General features: G+C 45.0%; 1 protein-coding gene across 1 annotated transcript in view; it reads left to right on the forward strand.

Moving 5' to 3' along the window:
- HSD17B4 (hydroxysteroid 17-beta dehydrogenase 4) overlaps positions 1-16,658 on the forward strand; it is an 883,985-nt gene that overhangs the window by 164,530 nt on the left and 702,797 nt on the right. The window contains exon 5 of the mRNA XM_086961070.1: positions 9,266-9,287. Within this exon, the coding sequence (XP_086817196.1) occupies positions 9,266-9,287 (22 nt within the window). The remainder of the gene's footprint in view (positions 1-9,265; positions 9,288-16,658) is intronic.

Raw genomic sequence — 16,658 nt, forward strand, 5'->3', positions numbered from 1 at the left:
ACTTCAACACACTCACACCTTACTGTAGGTTGAAATGGATCACTGTAGTGCTGAAGTGGTATGGGTTCTTGTGTAAGTAACCACTGCAGTGTGAAGTTTACAAACGACTCAAATTGCATGAATTTGAGCAGAGTTGGGCCTTCTGAAATTGAGGGGCTATCCAGTATTAGCGGTGTCTCTGTGAATGAGCAAACGAGTTTGCGTCGCAGTAAAATATGAGGTGGTGTTGGTACTGAAGGCTCCCCTACGCCTGCGAGACAAAGTTCAGTTTGCAGTAGACGCAATCGGTAAAAATTCTTACATTTGCACTACATATTTTTTTGTCATATTTTGCTATTTCAGTAACATGTGTATTGATGTTTTTCTCCCTTTACAACCTGAAAAATATAGGCTATATTGTTTTACACAGCACTTCTTGTGTTTAGCTTTGTGCAACATGTAACCAACATCTTCAATACCATGGTTTGGAATGGCATACATCTAGCTTTTCCTTCTGCTGCCAATGATCCATCCTGTAATGCCTGGGCTGATGGGTTTTGGGGTTCATCATTATCATCAGATTCTGAATCGGACTTCATTTCTAACAATTATTTCCACGTTGCTACATTATGATGTATTGCACAAGTAGTGATAATCTTGCAACTTCTTTCTGGAGAATATTATAGGGCACCCCCACTTTTATGAAGATCGCAAAGTCTACTTTTCAGTAATCCAAATGTCATCTCAATGGCAGACTGGATTCGTTTCTGAGCTGCATTGTAAGTACCCCACTTTGGTTGGAAGGATGAAGATCTGGTGTCAAAAACAATTACCTCAACTATAAAACATTTTTGAAATGTGGTTACCATTGCAACAATTTAGACATTTGTCATATTCATAGGCCATATTTACCAAGTAGATAGCCATCTTCAAACTCTCGTCTGAGAAGACGTGAGTATATGCCGCCATGCCTGAACATGAATGAGTCATGTGTACTGCCAGGGTACTTTGCAACGATACATCCTATTGCATGAGGAATATGGACAATGCGGTTCAATTTGGCTAATTGCAACTCCTGTGCTGTGCTAGAGAAAGTTATATGATTATGAATTTTCTGTAAAAGTGCATCCAGGAAAGGATTATAAATCTAGAAAGGGCACACTGTGATACCCCACTGTAACTGCAATGACATCTTGGTAACTCGCAGAGGATAAAAGCTGGAGTGAGCATAGTACCTACACATGGGAGAGCGTTTCTCTCAACCGAAGTCCTTATTTCTGTGGTTAGATCTCAAATAACTGCATTAATTAGTCTGTATTAATCGTATATTTCCTCCTCTGTTTGAAAAGTGTAATCCTCACTGTGAATATCCGTTCCTGTCTCCTCCTCGTTCTCAGAAGGCCATTTAGAATCTGGATCCTCCTGGCAATCACGTACAGAACTTCCACTGTCGAACATCTTGGTGCATTTTGGGCCTTTTTATATATGTTGCATCTGGTTACCACCAGAGTTGGTGGTAATTTGCATGTGCAAAATCCACCTTTTACGAATAGTTAATGCACACAATTTGTGAATCGGTTAAAGCAACTCGCAAACTCTGGTCGCCAACATGCAAATTTGGTAACTTGTCGGTTCGGTAAAATAGAGCAACAAATGCTTTTAGTACATACGAATACGCCATTTTGCAGTCTGTAACCAGTTTGCAACTGGTTACCAATCCGCTAACGCTTTGTACATCTAGTCAAAATATATCTTTCTTCGGTAGGTCCATCCTCTACAAACATGTCTTGATCTACCAAATAATCCAGGTCCTGTGTGAACAACCCATAACAACCAGAATTTTCATAAGATTTTTCAACCCCTACAGTATTAGTAGGCCTATGTGATTCATCTGTATTTGATGCTCCTCTTTGCTATCAACCTGTTAGTTTTATCCCTGTTTTAGCTTAATATTGTAGCAACAGTCATTAATAAGGTCTTGTATTAAATTGTGCTTGCTGTACTCTTAATGCCTTCTTGTTGCCTACATTTTCAATCCTTGTGCTTGGCAAAGCTACCAAAGGGAGCCATATATATCATAGATAGCCTTTAACTCTCCTGTGTGCATTGCTGAGTTTGTTTGGTGAAAGGTTGGTTAGCACTTAGTAATACTCAGCCTTCTCTTTGCAAGGTTTCAGGCAAGTGACTTCCATGCTCTGAGAAACGACACACTAAAATTGTAGAAGATATTTAAATTGAATAAGTATTATCATGTGAAAGAGAGACTGTCCTTAAATAACCTACTATACATATTCGAAAATATGCAGATTTTCCAATAGAGTCTTAAATATTTTTTGTGTTTTACTGTATTTTCAGGCAATACAATCCCAGTCAAAATGTTTTCAGAAATAATTTAACGGTAACAATGTTAGGAGATTATCGCTAAAAAGTCAGATCTGTCGATCTGCTTTTGGTGCTCTGTAATACGTTCTTCTGGAACATATATATTGGTGTCTTCAGGGTTTATGCAAGATATTCAATACTGAGTGAGGAACATCTGGCTCAGAATCTTTTTAATTTTTTGTTTTTGTTGTACAGCTGTCGAGATAAATCACATAAATTAGCAGATGATACTGGAGTAATCTCCCATCTAGTGTTTCATTCTTCCATCTCGAGTCATCCTACTTAGGTACATTCTACCCCTGTTGTTCTGTTGGCCCAGCCTTGTTAGATGCTTCACGCTCTTTTAGTGTCCTGTACACATCCTGATTGTTGCCACTAGGTAATGAACAACTGTATGTCACAGGCCTTTTAAAATGGTATCCGTCACCTGATTACCCAGGAGCCCCTCTTCTTTCTTGCTTACTCGGGTGTTGTTAGGACCAGACTCATTTATCACTATACTGTCACATCTTCCAGTCAGGGGTCCCTCATGCCTTTCGAAGAAGTCTGATATCGGGTGGATGCAATGGGGCTCTCCATTTAGCATTGGATTTAGGCCTACCTATTTCTCTGCAGGCTCATCTTAACATTTTTCAAAATTCTACACCCACCCTTCATGGTCCAACTTTTAAAACTGTTATACTGGCTTGCCTGCATCTTAGGATTTATTTAAAACTCTAATGGACGGCGCATATGGCTAATTACTGCCCCTTCATTTATCAAAGACAGATTGCACCCATATATGTTTTTCACTTTCCTTAAGGACCGTTCCCTAATTCTATTTTAGGGGAACCTTGCAACCTCAGATAAAGAAGAGTGCATGCTTATTGTCTGTATAACTACAGATCCATGGACATCGATTCATCAAAATGCCAGGAGTAGAGGAAGTGACATGATATGCCATATGACCCACTCTGATGATGTCACAGGAATTGACTAAACACAAACTTTGACTTGGTGACATCACAGGAAGTGACAACATCTGCCCTTTGGACCCCCCCCCCGCACCCCCCCCCCCCCATGCAATCAAAGGAAGCGACAATGCATGACCTGTGACTTGGCGCTATCACAGGAAGTGATGCATTTAACATTTGGTTACTTACATCACACACAAGGGCTCGAAAACATCTGCAAATACAAAAGAAGTACCCTATGTACAGAAATAATTCAAATCCTATTCACGGACACACAATCAATTAGCGTAGCCAGTGTGTTGTTGGTAGTGCTTGAAATGGAAAAATAATTTGTAAAAGAATAAGTGCGGTGTCCAAAATTTTGCTGAGAAGCCTGCGACTAGTGCTATTGTATGTCGGTGCGCCGAATACCCATTCTGCCTAGTCTTGATTCCACCTCTTAGGCCTCTCTGTCCCTTTATCTCACTCTTGCGTGTTCTTTTTCATTCCAGCTTTCTCTCACTGTCACATTTTTTTCTATCTTTCTCTTCCTGCTTTTTACCCCCTTCTGTGAATCTCACTCCCTTGTTCTGAGTCAAAGTCTGATGAAGAAAGTAAGTGCTGCTCCCAAAAAATAAGTTGCGGTGGACCTCACCTGCAACCACTGGCTCAAACTAAGCCCTGGCAATGGCAGGTACCCTATTCCTGCTTGTTTCTCAGAAATGCCATTACTCTCCAATTAAAAATATCGCACCTCTGCTGAGAAGTGCAGGTACTCTCCCTCTCAAAATAACCTGACAGCACCGGCCTATTTAAAGCACCTATCATGTTCCCTAGTGCAAGACAGAAAATGCCCCCACCCCCCGGCTGCTGTTTTGAATTAAAAATATAGCAATCATCTGGGGTCCTTGGGCCTAGCTTCCATTGGTGCAGCAGGTGCAGTGGGACCAGGCCCAAGACGCCAGAGGGGCACAAGGAACCCTGCTCATTGCTGAATTTTTTTAACACTGGCATTGGATTCGCAGGTGTCTATAGGTGAGCAATAAACATGCAGAATCTGGGTGGGTGGATAGTTCATAGGTTATGGGGTGGGCAAGTATTCCTCAGGCGTGGCTCCAGGCAGGTGCGCAACAAGCTTGAGAGTGGGCAAAGAGCCACAGGTTTAACAGTGGTTTGATGGTTTACAAGTTAGGGGGAGCAAGCAGCACACTGATTCCAGAATGGCAAGTAGTACATAGGCTCCAGGCTGGTGGGCAACAGGCCCGAGTGTGGGCAAGGAGCACATAGGTTTAACAGTGGTTTGATGGTTTACAAGTTAGGGGGGGCAAGCAGCACACTGATTCCACAATGGCAAGTAGCACATAGGCTCCAGGCTGGTGGGCAACAGGCTCGAGTGTGGGCAAGGAGCACACAGGTTTAACAGTGGTTTGATGGTTTACAAGTTAGGGGGGGGCAAGCAGCACACTGATTCCACAATGGCAAGTAGCACACCGAGTTGAGGGGGAGCAAGTAGCAAATAGGCTTGAGGACAAGGAAGTAGAACAAAGGCGTACGGTGGGTTAGTATTAGCACACATGTGCGAGACAAGTAGTGTACAGGCTCAAAGGTGTGTTATGGACCCACAGGGCAGATTGAAATACCCAAGTACAGAGTCAAATGGGTATCATTTATTATTAGAGCAATACACCCTTTCCAATTCTATACTACCACAAAGCACCTGCAGTTTTTGTTTATGAACTGAATGCAGTTAAAAATAGTTTATCAAACAGCAGGCGAACAGTAAAGCATAACAGCGCTTTTGCTGGATTAGAAGTAGGGCTGGCCTTTAGCATGGGCGAGTAGCTGGGCCCAAGCCCAGGGTGCCAATATTCTGATTGGCACGCGCAGCTAGGTGCATTAAGGTTATTTCAACAGCAGCACCCCTATCATCTTGCTCCAGTCTTACCCTTGCCCGCGCATGCCCGTTTCTCTGTAATTTGCACGTTTAAAGCGGTTTGCAGGTTAAAAGCCGTTTTAATTCTTCATCATACTGTGGGCGATGTTTTTAACACCCCATTATCCCCCCTTCCTTGCCCTCCCTTCATCCTCTCACCCCTGCTGACACACAACAACAGCACCCATATCAGTGTTAGGCAGCAAAGCTATCGGTTATTTAGGTGAGCTGGGGGAGGTCCAGAGCTGTTTGTGTTGAAGGACCAGTCACTGCTCAGCCAGGGACCAGTGAACTCAAGAGGCCCCTGCTGCCTCATTTAATTCAACGTGCTATAGAAACACGGGTTAACCCAATGAGTCGCTGGGACCTGGGTAAGTAAGTGATGCAAACAAGGTGGTCCCAGATACTATAGATGAATACTATCTTAAATAAACTCAAAAGGAGGATATCACAACATTGTTTTTAATCACAACGTGTACAATAGAAAAATATTCATAAAATACATCAACATTGAATCACAATTAGTGCCCCTAATGAAAAGGGAAGGGAAAGGTAGTGGTTGGACGGTGAGGAAACTATACAAATAATGAAACACTGGTCACTATGACCTCAATAAAAATGCTAATAGTTAATTATCATAAACTAAAGGTCACAATTCATAAAATAATTATTTAAACAAACTCATACCTCACAAAATCACAAATGATACATCAGGAAAGAGGCTGAAAATAAAAAGGAGTGTCAAAACACTCCTGTGATTCTGGAAAAATCACTTAATCTCTCCGTGCCTAAAAAAATTAATGTGTCCTTCATGCAACTGGTGCTCATGTAAAGTGTTCTGATAACTTCAGGTCGAGTTCACTTAATATAAAACAAAAAAAATAGTATTATGATGAATAGCGTAGCCCAAACATATACTATATGAACAATGGAAATTTTTCGCCTATTACCACCACCATATAAAGTCCAGTGACCAGGGGCTTCTTCCATCCACCTGAGCATAGAACTATTTAGTATTTGGCAAAATCTTCATTAACTAGATTTGGGGGCACGTAGCACAGTTTAACGAACTACCAACTTGTTGGACAAAATTCAAACAGTGAGGCACGACACCTTGCATTAGCGACAACAGGAAGACTTTTAATTAAGCTTAAAACACGCTTTACCCTGAGGCTTTCCAACTCAATTAGTTCTTTTCTCTTGACTGATCTTTAAAAATGAGCATAGCATTAAAAGTTACTCTCTATGGTTTTGGAAAAAAGTGAAAGGTTGTCACAACATGCTCTTGACCACATTTATTCTTGGTTAGGAAAAAAGCTTTACGTGGATAATGCTTCTGTACTTCCTGTTGTGTGCATTCATTAAACAATGGTGTGCGTGTCCTTTTTCATATCCATTGCATTTGTTTTGAGGCCCAGAAAGCTTCAAATGTTAAATGTCTATTAAACTTTAGGAAATTAAAGATGGAATTTCACTGATTACAGTGTACGAAACACGCGCCAATTCAACCTATGGGAACTTGCTTTCTAACCGATCATTTAGCATATCATATTTTGGAAAAACACTGGCCCCATGTAATTAGGTGCAGAGGTTACATACCTGTAACTTGGTCACCGTTGTTCACTCACTGAAGACTGACACACGTCGTCACACGAGCCCGACTCCAAGACAGAGACCTGTCGGGGGCTGGCCATATGGTGGTCTTTGGTAGCAGTGCTTTCACATGCTACTAAATTGAAGGCCCTGCCAGTGACGGAGGCGAGGCCCAGGCGCGCAGCACAGCAGATACAGACACATGTATCTGGAAGTCTAAGACTGTATGCGGCCTGCACCATAGCAACGGTAGGGAGGACTTGTTCTGCACAGAACTGGGCCCAGCCAGCTTGCAGCCACTCTGCAATCACGATGCAGTCACCCAGAGATTCCTTCAGCAGTGCAATCAAGCCCTGCTCACACTGGTGAGTGATTTCCAGCCAGGGGTCGAAACTAAGGTGGCAAGGGTTGCAGCAGGTGGCTCAGGGGTCGCAGTTGCTTACCCTAGCAACCCCTAATTGACTTCCATGCACAGATCTTCTAGAAAGCCATACCACTCGTGCTGTCAGTTGTGGAAATCTTTAAAATTGGCTTTTCTCTTCTTTAGCTTTCCCTTTAGTTGTTTCTCTTCACCCCCGCTTAGCACCATTAAACTCCTTGGGTGCATGAGTGCTCCTCTGTTCAGCCACATTACTATGTAGGCTTTGTGAATGCTTCAGTTTATGGTTCTGTAAGCTGCTAGTTTTTGTCCATTATTATGAGTTCTGAAACATATTTTTATTTAATTTAAACTATTTTGTCTTCTCATATAGGTTCCCTGTTTTGTGTAAGACGAATTTTTGATGGCACCATAAGATATTCTGGACCAAAAAAAAGGAACTAATTGAAGTTGTAGCTCTTTCATAATTTTTTGATAATTGACAAATGAGTTGTTTCCCCATAATCATCACTCTGTGAAATTATTCCACTCTCCATTAAGGAAATGACTCATTTGGGATTTGTATGTAAAAACACTCGAGGTACAATGATTTGAAGAAATATTTACGCCACTGGCATTGAGATTTGCATTAATTTGTTCTCGTCTGTTGAAAATATTACTGAAAAAAAAGAGGATTAGCAATTTTGCTGAATCCCTTTTGAATGCAAATGCATGATGTTTTCTTTGTCAAGCCTTGAGGAACTCAAATAATTTCTTTATAGACTGAAACGGACTGCATGTGCTATGCTCTTATTTTTTTCCGCCATGAACTGCACTTGTGGTTTGATTTTAGTTTGATTTTTGCATTGTACAGAACTATCCTTTGAGGCACTTTCAAATTGTAACAATACGACCAAATGGTTTACGCATGCAAATTGACTGAGGCAGAGGTTAAAAAGCACTGGCTAAACAGTGGCGGCTGCTATGGAACAGGGGTGGGGGGCAGGAAGGGGGTTAAGAAAAAAAAAGATCACTTACCTATGAACGGCCGCCGCCTCTCCTCTCCCTAACTCCTGGCAGCACAGAAGCACAGAGGCTCCCAGACTCCCCTAAGCCAATTACGACACTGCTGTCACCAGCATGACAGTAGCTTCATGATTGGTCTGAGTGGCCTGTTTGTCCACTCCTCCGGCAGTGCCTGGGACAGTTCTTCACTCGGCTGTGCAACACAGCCAGGTGGTGACATTTTAAGTGCGCATGTCTGTTTGGCTGGCTCCAGACGGCCGGCCTGTCATGCGCACTTATGGTGCACCAACCACTCCTCCTCCCTGTGACCCAGATCTGCTCCGCCCTGACTTTGCCCCGTAGCCCATACTAAAAATAAAATAAGAACGTTGTGTTATTATCATTTTATTTTTCCTTTTATACACTGCTAATAGAGCAGTGGGACGGCTCCTCCACCTTAGCGGAGGAGCCGCCGCTGTGCCTAAACTGTTCAGTCTACTTCACTGCTTTATTGTCTCTGGTGGTGTTGATTAGTGTGTGATCGCTATGAGCACAAAAGTCCAGTCGATTAAAAAAGTTAAGAAAATGGAAGCTGTGCCGTGGAATGAATTTCTTTTCCTATAGAATGAGTTGTGCACAATGGCTGGCTGTGGCAAAACATATACTTAAAGGATTTTTTTCAGTTCAAGTGAAAGAGAAGAATAGGCATCAAGTGTGCAGTTGAGGACAGTGACATACGCGCAGCAATTGCTAAACTAAAACGGACCACCACTTTCCTTCCATTCTCTGAATTGTCTTCTTATTTTGGTTATGCTACCAATTTACAATACATTAAGATAAACATTTATGTTAGTTGCACTCTTTGGAAGACCCATGGAAATCCAAATACCACCATTCCAAATATACTAAAATGCTATTCCTACACTGTTGATAAGTAGTAGTTCAGAGAATTTACACCTATGTGCAACAGTATTAATCTATTTTTGACCACTTAATTCTCAAGAAAGTATTGAAATATGTGTATGATTTTCTCACTTGTTGCATTTTCCATCGCTACATCTTTTCTTTTTTATATTCTTACAGATGTTGTTATAAACAATGCTGGGTAAGTCATTTAGTTTTAGTTGGCAAAAAGTTGTAAAATTGCTTAGTTTATGGTAAGAATTGTTATGTGACTTTGACATAAGTTATCGCATTTCACCCTGTCTTTGAATAAATTTGCTGTGTGATTTTGTTTGCATAGTGCCTAACACTAGCTTTTGATGCATGTTAACATCTTTCATTTTTCATAGATTTTAAAATGGTTTTATGCCACTGATTCAGTTGCATTGCTGATGAATATTTCTGGCACATGATTCTGACACGTTCATAAAAAACATTGACTGTTACGCATCAAGCATGTTTTGAATGTTGGCATAGGGTACTTTAACTATTCAATTTTTTTGTGCTTTAGTACATGCCTTTTTATTAGCTTTTTATGTGCTTGATCACTTTGAGGTGTGTGTTAGGCATTAGTTCCTGAAATTCTGTATAAAGGCAAATCTAGTTCTAACTGTGCATTACCTTCTTTGCCCCTTCTTTGTTTTAGTTCTAGCATTGTGAAGCGATTCATCTCCCCAGAAGGGCATTCCTCTTCAATATAACAAACCAAAGAAACCAAAAACAATAGTCGGTCCTCCTCATGACGAAGCCTAAATTCTCCCTCCTGTCCCCAGTACATCCTTTTTAGGACTCGCATGGACGGAGCAGCGAAGCTGCCGTGCCCTTCGAGAGATATTTTTAGAAAACTGGTACTGTAAGCCCCGCCCCTCCTTTCCATTGGGTAGCGTAAGCGTTTATGGTAAACGCTGGCTTCGCAATGGAAAGGAGTGTTTTCAGGTGCCACCCTGTCTGCTTTTTAGACAGCCCCTATGGACAACATGGCCTGCTTTATTTACAGCTGTAGTAACTAAGGGCCAGATGTAGGTATCCAAATATCGGTTGGTAACGTCCGAAAATACCGATTTCCGGCTGTTACCGACCGCTATTTGGATACTGAGATGTAGGGCATTAAAAAACACTGATTCCGTAAATTTACCGAATCGGTAATTTTACCGAATCTGTAAATTTACTGATTCTGTAAAATTACCGATTCGGTAAATGTACCGAATCTGTGTTTTGAGATGTAGGTAGCACTCTAAACCGTGCTACAGGACTTTAAGGATTCGTTATTTTTACCACCAACTATTAGTTGGTGGTAAATAACGAATTTCTATGTAAATGCAAATATGTGCATTTCACCTGTGCCATGTGGCACACATACATGCCCTTAGGGCATGTATGTGTGCCATATGGCACACAAGCACTAATCAGGGGTCCAACAGGGTGTCAAAGTGACACCCTGCCACCCTTGAATTTTTCGGTATTTACCGAATCGGTAATTACTGATTCGGTAATTGACATTCAATCCTATGGGCCTCCAGGCCCATAGGAATCAATGGCAAATACCGAATCGGTAAATACTGATTCTGTAATTACCGAATCTTACCGATTCGGTAAAAAATACAGAATTATTCCCTACATCTAATTTACCGATTCTAAAATACTGAATCAGTAAAATTCGGTATTTTAGAATCGGTAAAAAAGATTTACCTACATCTAGCCCTAACTTTCTTATCAGTGGAGGCGTAATTAATTAAGTACTCCGGCCAGGCATGGAGCTCACAGGCGCAGGGGTTCACGAGGAGGACAGGGGGATCCCAGCAGACTCTGTAGTCTTAAAAGAAGTGGAATTCCCCCCCCCCCCCCCTCTCCTCGCTACTTTACGTCCACCCCACTCTTTGCTGTTCCTCCCACTGCTGAAAGGAAGAGAAACCAAGGAAAGAGACACGGCATCTCGGTTTTATCGCTTTAGAAAGTAAATGTACTGAGCTGTAACATTAGTCACAAGCAAATCTTCAGTTCTGCATTTTTCCTTTGCACGCATACCTCCTAACTCTAGGGCAGCGTTTCCCAAACTGTGGTCCGCGGACCCCCAGGGGTCCGTGACACATTCCCAGGGGGTCCGCAGGACTTGATTGCCTACTGTCCCTGTAAAAAACGAAACGCCCATGCACCCTCATAGCACTTAAGAGGTGTGAATGTTGCTGGCTGGCGCCAGGGCGTTAAGATACAATACAATGCGTGATTGCCCTTATTTTACTATTCGCTTCTGCCCGTCACCCAAAGCAGAGCATGCGTTTCCTCCTCCGTTTGTGGCCAGGCCCAGGGCATTTTGCATATGTCCCCATTTGCGCTGAAAGTGAGGCACAGCTGTGCCTCGTCTGAAGAGCATTAGAGACTGGAGCGCCTCGAACAGGCAGGAGGACGTTTCTCCGTTTGGAACTTCATGTAAGGGTTTCACTTGTGTGCACGTATTTACAGTAAATGCGCACGCTCGCCTTTGGGACCTTATAAGGCAGGGTTAGTCCTGCAGCACATTATCAAGTTACGCTACGTTAGACGAGATTAAAGCACCTTTGATAACGTACTGATGTGTTCAGGTTTAGTAATGGTAGCTGTAGCGTGGCCTAGCAGGTCACGTTATCATTCAATCACCCAGCTCTCAATACCAAGGTATTCCAGCCGCCTAATCGGCCTGATGGGAATCTGTTTATTTTAAATACGAGCGCCAGAATGAAGATGAGCAGAGCTGTAGTCACTACAAATAGCATCATCGGACGGCATGTTTTTATATTTATGCAAGGGAGCAGGGCCGGTCCTAGAACTTCCGGGGCTCCAGGCGAAAGAGAAGATGTGAGGCCCCTCTAATTTGCATATATCTTCCAGTCGCAGCCGGCATGACTCGCAGGTGGAGGATCTCGCGGGAGTTCCGAAGGGGGGGTGGAGAACAGGAAGCAGGCAGCCTCCCTCCCCTCCCCTAAGCCAATCATAATGCTGCAATGGCAGCGTTGTGATTGATCAGGACGCCGACCAGCCGGGCGCCTATGGGGAGGCCATTTTCCCCATGTAGGCTGCATTGCAGCCTACGTAGAGAAAGGCCAGAGTGCGCATGACTGGTTTGGCCGAACAGTCAGCGCCCTTAGCAGTTGGCAAGGCAATCCTCTTCTGCCCTAAAACAGACCCATCCGCCCCCAACGAAACACTTCTGCTTTCTCGCAGTGCTAGAAGCAGAAACATAAAATGGTTGTTTTAGCATTTTGTGTTTCTGCTTTTGCGAGAAAGTAGTGGGGCGTCGCTCCTCCGCCCTAGTGAAGGAGCCGCCCTTGGTAACATCACAAGAAGTGACATCATAGAAAGTGACATGGCAGGACTATTGATCTTATTTGGTATCCCTGAAGAGACCTAACGTGGATATCAGTAACATGGAAAAAAAGATAAATATACAAATGAAATAAGTCCATATATTGTAAAACTGTTAAATGGATTACATTTGTCTTATTAGATGGAAAAGCTAGGTGCAGGTCTCACAAAGATGTATATTATTGATCACCGGAGTTTCATGACATTTTTGTTGTTGCCGAAAATTCCTGGAGACAAGGAAGGAGGCAGCAAGTGCTTTTAGAAACATAATATATTCGCAAACATGACACAAAGTCAGCGCTCAATGCGATCTCACCGTTTGCACCGCCCTAGAGCCTCCCTGCTCAAGGGTCCTGTGACCTCATTGACAGAGTCACTGTTGCTCTAGGGTGTGCTGCTTCGTAGGCCTGCCCAAAAGACTTGCGGTGGGCTTCAATAGGGATTGTGGTAAACCCATTTGTGCCCCGCTATTAACACCTAGAGGCGACTCATTTCAAATTACGCACTAGACAAGAGCAATATGCTGCCTAAAAAAAAAAGTGACAACATTCTGGAAAAAGCAAATACTCATAAGGTATGTAAGATTAATTAAAGCATGTGAAATGTAAGCAGGAACAACATGGTTACCTTAACGCTTTAGCACTTATTCAGAAATGAATGAGTGCTTTTGCATGAAAAGTTAAGGCCATGACTACAGGGCCGGAATGGACCTGCTTCAATGCCCATTGAATATATCCTTACAAAACAAAAGCAATATGGTTTAAAAAGACCACATTTGTGAATACAGAGCAGCGGTATGCACTTTATTTTCCAGTCCACCCATCAAGGAGGTATTGCAGTACATTCAGAAATGGTGCACTTCCCCACCTGGGGAAAACAATGCTGTTTAGAGAAAGACAAGAAAACAAAAGTAGCGCTTCACTGGTAAACTCTGTGTAGTGGCACTAATTTGATTTGGGTGTGAATAAAATCAATCTGGCCCCTTTTCGACCCACTCTGTCTTGCTTTAGTTATTTTTTACAGTTAGAATTTTTTATTTCTCTCTTTCCCAAGGCTGCAATTTGGAAGTGAAAAATGTCACAAAAAAGATGACCTTTCCAGTAAAAGAGTTTTTCTTTTTTGGATTAATTTCACAGGGGAAAAAATAAAGGAAAGGAAAAGAAAGAGGGAGTAGTGGCTACAAGGCGCTGAGAAGGGGGCCCCCACACCCTGACCTTGCAGATTTCTATAGTGCTTCGAGGCCCAGCAAAAGGGGGCCCCCTCCCTGGGCCTGAAGCAGTGACTCAGTGGGGGTCCTTAGGAGTCAAAAGTTTGGGAACCACTGCTCTAGGGTATTCTGGCAGCTACTTGCTTGTAATTAATCGCCTGCTCGCCCAGGTGGTAGCACGTTGGCGCCCCCACCCTCTGCCCAGCCATGGCACATGCAGCCCTTGGGACAAGATGTGCAGATGCGCACAGGTGATATTACCCAAAGAGCATCAGATTATATTTTTTAGGTTTAAAGCATTTTATTAAAGCACAAAAAGACATGGGGAAGGGAATAGGAGGTCAAGTTAACATACAGTACAAAAAGCTAGACGTTGCATCGATTCTGAAGAAGAGTAGGGAGGTAGGCAGCCCCGGAGGGGTACAAGGCATAAGTCATAAGGCAATAAGGTAGTGCGGATGACCCTCCAGTAGTCCCCCACCCCCAATCAAAGCTGAGCTTGAGTAGCGTCCCGCAACCCAGTGAAAAATACACCACCCCCCAAGCCCCCCTACCCCGGAAAAATAGAAAGAGGAAATGCAAAGGAAAAAAAAAGAGAAGAAAACAACACCCCAACATCCCCGTCCGAAGGTCAACATTAGAAGTATGTAACCCCGCCCCCCCCCACCCCCAAACCCCCGATCCCGCTTCTCTCATTCCGCTGGAGCCGCCGGCGGCGTCAGCCGAAGCAGTCGTAGGTACCGTGGACATGTGAGCTCGCGGAATTCCGTGGACAGTAGTGCTAAAAAGGGGTGCCAAAGCTCTTCAAACTGGTCTACATTCCCAGCCACTGTAAGCGACATCTTCTCCATACCCAGCACCTGCCAGAGTCTGTGTAGCCAGCCAGTGATAGAGGGGGCAGTGGGGGTGCGCCAAAGTACGAGGATGTTTTGAACCGCTGAGCCTAGCGCAATCGCAATCTGTCTACCCCTGCGGGACTTCAGCGGGTACATCAAGTCATTGGGGAGGCCTAGCAAAACATACGCCGGGAAGCGCGGGAGTTCGATCTCAAAATGCTTATCCACCTCATCCAAGACCTCCTTCCAATAGACCGACAGTACCGGGCACTCCCAGAGAATGTGCGTTAAAGTACCCTCCTGTCCGCAGCCACGCCAGCAACCCTTATCGCTGATTTTGTGCATTTCGTAGAGCCTCTCCGGGGTGTAATACCAGTAGGTGGACACCTTAGTAAAGGTCTCCGTCAGCCCAGTGTGGTACGCAGAGTGCCTCGCCCGATACGCGATCCTGTCCCACTCCTTATGGCTCAAGGTCCTGCCCAATTCCCTGTGCCAGCGCTCCCTCCCTGGGTTATGGTAATGAAACGGCGGGGGCTGGAGAAACTTATATAAGTCGGTAATAAGCTTGGCATCCGAGGTCCGGGTTACCAGCCACCGCTCATAGGGCGTGATCGAACGGGCAGCGACATCGCGCACTGGGGGTTGAAGAGCCCAGTGGCGGACCTGCATATAACGCAATCTGTCCCCCTCCGTCAGGCCAAACTCCTGTCGGAGCTGCTGGAAAGGGAGCACACCCTCCGGCCCGTAGATCTGAAAAAGTGCCCTACATCCCGCGCTCACCCAGTGGGAAAAGGCTCCCGGTTCCAGACCCGGAGTGAAGTCCGGATTGCCAGCAATGGGTGTGAACGGTGATGGAAAAGTGGTTAGCTCGCGAAGCTCACATACCGCATCCCACACTCGCAGCGGAACCCGGGTGACAAAGGAGGCGTAGAGATTAGGCGGGCGATGAGTGCGCCGCAGGAACGGGACTTCCTGGAGGGTACGGCCCGCCACTGCCTGGTCCTGAAAGAGCCAGTGCTTGTCCGACTCCCACCGGCTCCACTCCACCAAGTATCGGAGCTGCGCCGCCTGAAAGTACTTCCGGAGGTCCGGAACACCGAGACCCCCCGCCTCCGGGGCAAGCGTGGAGAGTACCCGTTTCATCCGAGGCTTACGGCCCTGCCACACAAAGCGGGAGATGTCAGCCTGCGCCTGCCGTATCCAGCCTACAGGGGGCTGGAGAGGTAGAGCGCGAAAAAGATACAGGATCTGAGGCAGTATCGTCATCTTCACCGCTGCGATACGGCCCAGCCACGAGAGCAGGCCCTTGCTCCATCGGCCGAGTTCCTCTTTGATCTTTTTGCCCAGGGAGGAATAGTTAGCTGCGACCATTTCAGGCAGCGAAGGTGCTAGCAAAATCCCCAGGTAAGGCACCGTGGAGGAGGACCATTGCAGAGGGAAGAGACGCTGGAGGTCCCGCCTGGTGTCGATAGAGAGTGACACATCCAGGGCGGCCGATTTAGACATATTCATTTTGAAGCCCGCCACGTGGGCAAAGGCGTTCAATTCCTGGACACAGGCAGGGAGCGACCGCTTGGGGTCATCCAGGGTCAGCAGGACATCGTCCGCGTATAAGCTAACAGTGTGAGTGTATTGACCCATCTTCACCCCAATAGCGTCCGGATTATCGCGAATCCTCTGGGCAAACGGCTCCATATAGAGGGCAAACAAGAGAGGGGAAAGGGGGCAGCCCTGTCTCGTGCCGCGCTCAATGGCAAAGCTGCTGGAGCTGTGTCCGTTGACACGCACCGATGCTGACGGCCTCCTATAACAATTAAAGACCATGGTGCGGAACTTCTCGCCGATCCCCAGTTTCCCGAGAACCAGCTCGAGGTACGGCCAATGAACCCTATCAAAGGCCTTCTCCGCGTCAACCGACAGCAGCATCCGCTCCCCCGGGACGCGTGAGGCCTTTTCTAGCACGTGCGTCACCCTCTTGGTGTTGTCGACCGTCTGTCTACCGGGTACAAAACCAGCCTGGTCCGCCTCCACCAAGCCCGGTAGGTGCAGACCCAGTCTGGCCGCTAAGATCCCCGTGTAAAGCTTGAGGTCCACATTTAGAAGCGAGATGGGCCGATATGAGCCGCACAGAGTCCGATCCTTCCCCGGTTTC

The sequence above is a fragment of the Lissotriton vulgaris genome, chromosome 3_1 (genome assembly GCF_964263255.1).
Source record: "Lissotriton vulgaris chromosome 3_1, aLisVul1.2, whole genome shotgun sequence".
NCBI classification, from domain to species: Eukaryota; Metazoa; Chordata; class Amphibia; order Caudata; family Salamandridae; genus Lissotriton; species Lissotriton vulgaris.